The sequence below is a fragment of the Babylonia areolata genome, chromosome 32 (genome assembly GCF_041734735.1).
Source record: "Babylonia areolata isolate BAREFJ2019XMU chromosome 32, ASM4173473v1, whole genome shotgun sequence".
Taxonomy (NCBI): domain Eukaryota; kingdom Metazoa; phylum Mollusca; class Gastropoda; order Neogastropoda; family Buccinidae; genus Babylonia; species Babylonia areolata.
In genome coordinates, this window is record NC_134907.1 from 16,263,494 (window position 1) to 16,268,493 (window position 5,000).

The 5,000-nt window shown below is 46.7% G+C and overlaps 1 protein-coding gene across 1 annotated transcript in view; it reads right to left on the reverse strand.

Annotated features, from left to right (window-relative positions):
- The window catches only part of LOC143276543 (salivary C-type lectin 2-like), a 9,069-nt gene extending 5,536 nt beyond the window's left edge, over nt 1-3,533 (reverse strand). The window contains exons 1-2 of the mRNA XM_076581103.1: nt 3,380-3,533; nt 755-855 (exon numbers count right to left, since the gene is read on the reverse strand). Of these exons, the coding sequence (XP_076437218.1) occupies nt 755-855; nt 3,380-3,431 (153 nt within the window). The 5' untranslated portion in view covers nt 3,432-3,533. The remainder of the gene's footprint in view (nt 1-754; nt 856-3,379) is intronic.
- Between the last annotated feature and the right edge of the window lie 1,467 nt (nt 3,534-5,000).

Sequence of the window (5,000 nt, forward strand, 5' to 3'; positions counted from 1 at the left end):
TCAGCGTTTGGTGCGTTATGGAAACAAGAACATACCCAGCATGCACACACACCAAAAATGGAGTAAGATTGTTTACATGCCGCGGTAAAAACGGTCATACATATCAAATAGATGGTTAGGTAGACAGATAGATAGAGAGAGAGAGAGAGACAGAGACAGAGAGAGAGAGATGTTACAATAACAATACTTTAAGACTTTCTAGATGATATAATGACGAAGTAATTACAAAAAAATGCGATTTCGAAGATGAATTATTTTGATCGCCACTGGTATGTGCGAGCAGTGTGTGTGTGTGTGTGTGTGTGTGTGTGTGTGTGTGTGTGTGTGTGTGTGTGTGTGTATGGAAGGACGTGTGTGTGTGTGTGTGTGTGTGTGTCTTTTGCTGTTGTTGTTGTTGTTGGTAGTGGTGGTGGTGGTGGTGGTGGTGTGTGTGGGTGTGTGTGTGGAGGGGGGTGCAGTATGGGTGTGTTGATGTCAATGTCTTATCTGCCCCCTCCCACATCCCCCCCACCCCCAGCCCCTCACCTCCTCCCCCACCCCCTTCTCTCTCTCCCCATCCCTCTCTCCCTCCGTGTCTTTTCCTCTTGTATGGGTATGTCTGTCTGTCTGTCTGTCTGTCCCCCCCTCCCTCCCCCTCCCTCCTCTCTCTCTCTCTCTCTCTCTCTCTCTCTCTCTCTCGCTCTTTCGCTCTCAATCTGTCTGCGACCTCGCGGCACGACTTTGACCTTGACCCAGAAATGACGTCATCCGTTACCATGGCTTCGGCCCAGTTTCCCTCGGCCCCTGTGGGTATGGCGTAGCAGGAGCCTCTCCAGGAGTCGAAGGTCCATCCATCCCGACACTGCCCGTACACGACTGTGGAGAGGGTGGGGAAAGGGAGGGTAGGGCGGTGGTGGTGGGGGGGGGTGGGGATGGGTGGGTGGGGGTTGCGGTGGTGGGGGAAGGGTGGGTAGGGTGGTGGTTTGGGGTGGGGGGGGAGATGGATGGAGGTTGTGGTGGTGGTGTGGGGGTAGGGGGGATTATGGGTAGGGGTTGTGGGGGGGGGGAAGGGAGGGTATGGAGGTGGTGGGGTGGGGGCAATGATGGGAGGAGGTTGTGGTAGTGGAGGGAGGGTGGTTGTGGGGGGTGGGGGTGGGGGTGGTAGGGTGGGGGGGTTGTTGGGTGGCGGTCGTGAGAGTGGGGGGAGGGAGGGTGGTTGTAGGTGGTGGCGGTGGGGGTTGTGGGGGTGGGGGGAGGGTGGTGGTGGTGATGGTGGTGAGGTGTGGGTGGTAGGGGGGTTGTTGGGTGGCGGTCGTGGTGGTGGTGGTAACAGGATGGTTGTGGGTGGTGTGGTGGGGGTGTGGGTGGAAGGTGGGGGGAAGGGGGTGTTGCGGTGTGTGGTAGGGGTGGGGTGGGGATGGGTGGTTGGGGATGGGGGGAAACAATCAGAAAGATTCAAAGAAATTCAGTTTGCACCTTCCCCCACCCCCACCCCCGTGCCCCCACCCCGCCCTGCCACACACCTCCCGCTCTATCCATCCCCCAACCACAAAAATAAATAAAGAAATAAAAAGATTCAAAGAAATTCGAAGATTCAAGGAAACTCAGTTATACTTTTGCCCCCACCACCCCTTCCCTCCCCAACCGTCCACCACAAGCAAAAACATTCAGAGATTCGCAGATACAAAGAAATTCGGTTATCCTTTGCCCCCCTCCCTCCCCTTCCCCCACATTTTTTTTTAATGGTGGTGGTTGTAGTGGACACAGCAGCAACAATATACGTATCAATCAAAAAAGATTCAAAGAGATGGATTTTTTTTTTTTAATTCTTTTTTATAGTTTATTTTAAGCAGAACTCGTAGCAGACAGCACGGTTTAAAATCTGACAGGACAAATTACACAGATTAATTTCTGCATTAATTGGCGGAAAGATATCCGCATTAAAAGAACTGCCCCAATGAAAACGAAAGGAAAATAACCAGCTGTAGCGTGGTTCGTTTGGAGCCTTTGTCAATCGCGTGCGTTCGCGTAGTAAGACATTTCCGTCATTTCCGATACACGGGTCCCACATACGGGGAACTTTGGAGCACTCACCCCCCAGCCGGTGTAGGAGGCAAAAAAGACTTCCAGGAAAAAAAAACACTGGCAGTGTATTTTTTCTTAGGAAAGAAACACTGCAATCTCGGAAGGGGAGTGTTATTTTCTTGTCTTGTCATGAATACATGGAGAAATACATGTTTAGTTCAATTCAACATTACGGTGTTCAGTCGTGATTGTATGCTGAGAACTCTTGTGATCAAGGACCCAATTATTAGTGTAGAAAAGACTACACCAGCCAATATTTGGGTCTACAATAATATCACTTCAGGTACTTTAGAATGTTGTTGTTGCGGTTAAGTTTACGAAGCAGAAATCATAAACACTTGATAGCGAACAGAATATTTGATACTTTCAATACAAATACGGTCGGTTACTAAATAATTACATGAAAAAGTCGTCTGAAATGATCTCTTGGTAAACACAGAGAGATAGAGACACATAGACAATAAGACAGAGACAGACACAGAGAGGGAGACAGAGACAAAGACAGATGAATGAATTGTTCATTCATTGAAGAGTGTCAGAAAATAAACGTTTAAAAAGAAAAGACAACAACAAAATTTCGTCATAGGCATCGCATCGTACCTTGTGAAGTGATATACGCTCAGCTAAGTAATCCATAGTAATACATCCTAAATCTTACTTGGTTAACTGCACTCTGGTAAGAGTACATGAAATTATCCATTACAGCCAAAGCAAAAAATGACACACACATCCTAAATCATACTTACTTGGTTAACTGCACTCTGGTAAGAGTACATAAAATTATCCATTACAGCCAAAGCAAAAAATGACCTGGTCAGCACAGCAGACATTGTACTGGCTGAAAACACACTGTACAATCATAATCTATTAACTTTCCAGAGCAAGAGAGAGAGACAGAGACAGAGGCAGAGAGAAACTGAAACTGAAACTGTTTAATGTCATCAGCATAAATGCCATAATGACATGGGGTTCACAATTTCACGGGCATTGTCAACGAAAAAAATAAACATTAACACAGAACAAACAAATACCTCAAACACTATTCAGTTTACAAATTGTCGACAACCGTCGCTAAGCGTACATGCACATCTTCATTCATGTAAGTACAAAATAAACCAAATTAGACCAAGACATAAGTATTCTAATTGCCACTGCTCGGTAAGAAAACCATCAGGCACACTAAGAAGTAAAAGTTGATATGTGTGAACTATAAGCATAATGATTTCAAACTGCAATCGAAAGTTTTCTTACTTTGTTAGCTTCAGCAAGAGAGAGAGCGAGAGACAGACAGACAGACAGACAGAGCATATCTTACCAGTGACAGCCACAAGAGTAAAAACGAGGACGTGGAAACTTCGTCGAATCATGGTCAGTTGAGCTTTGTTCCACTACCACCACCACTACAACAATTAAAACGCTTCCATCTCAAACGATTCACAAAGATTTCCCTACCCCCTCGTTTTCTCTACATTTAACAGACACCTGTCAAAAATATTTCACTGGGGCTCTGTCAGGGATGAACACTCACTTCATTATCTTATTTGTCCTGCTTCACTCTTTCAACACAGGGGCAGACCTCTTCAACCAGAAAATCACTCAACTCGAGAGTTTGGAGAAACGAAGAAGGATGTGAAAGAGATTTTTTTTTTTTTTTTTAACCAAAACTCTCCAACTTATCAAGAAGGCCGATAACCTCCACTGAAAGAGTACTGGAAGAGTCAATCTTCTGACTTGAAGGACGAAAGGGAGGGCGTTTGTTTTATCTTTTGTCCCCCACCCCCTTCCCCCTCGCCCCCAGGAAGCATAACAAGTCGGAAATGAAGGGGATTGTGGGTAATAGTTTGAAGGGTTCCGGTTTTATCTTTCAAGTGACATGTTTACCTTAGGGGCATGTCTCTCACATCTGCAGTGGCTTGAAGTCAAGAGACAAAACCATTGACCTGCAGATTAAGCTTCTTCTTGTCAGTGGAGAAGAGAGAGAGAGAGAGAGAGAGAGAGAGAGAGAGAGAGAGAGCATGCTTTGTTTTGGAGGAAGAGAGAGAGAGCTTTTTTTTTTTAATTGGCATGTCAAATAACCTTCACATTGGGAGGAAGTTTATATATATATGTATATATATATATATATATATATATATATATATATATATATATATATATGTGTGTGTGTGTGTGTGTGTGTGTGTGTGTGTGTGTGTGTGTGTGTGTACATATATACATACATACATACATACATACATGCATGCGTGTGTGTGTGTGTGTGTGTGTGTGTGATTTTCACTTTCATCTTTTTTCTGAATCCATTTTCATCACGAGCGGTTGTGGTGTGGTGTGGTGTGGTGTGGAGTGGTGTGGTGTTGTGTGGAGTGGTGTGGTATGGTGAGGAGTGGTGTGGTGTGGAGTGGAGTGGTGGTGTGGTGTGGTGTGGTGTGGAGTGGAGTGGTGGTGTGGTGTGGAGTAGCGTGGTGTGGTGTGGTGTGGTGTGGAGTGGAGTGGTGGTGTGGTGTGGTGTGGTGTGCTGTGGTGTGGAGTGGAGTGGTGGTGTGGTGTGGTGTGGTGTAGAACGGAGTGGATTGGATCGATGTGGTGTGGAATAGTGTGGTGTGGCGTGGTGTGACATGGCGTGGTGCGGAGTAGCGTGGTGTGGTGTGGTGTGGTGTGGTGTGGTGTGGAGTGGTGTGGTATGGTGAGGAGTGGTGTGGTGTGGAGTGGAGTGGTGGTGTGGTGTGGTGTGGTGTGGTGTGGAGTGGAATGGTGGTGTGGTGTGGTGTGGTGTAGAACGGAGTGGATTGGATCGATGTGGTGTGGAATAGTGTGGTGTGGCGTGGTGTGACATGGCGTGGTGTGGAGTAGCGTGGTGTGGTGTGGTGTGGTGTGGTTTGGTGTGGTTTGGTGTGATCAACTGTGGTAGGTTGTTGTGTGGTGTTGTTCGATTTGGT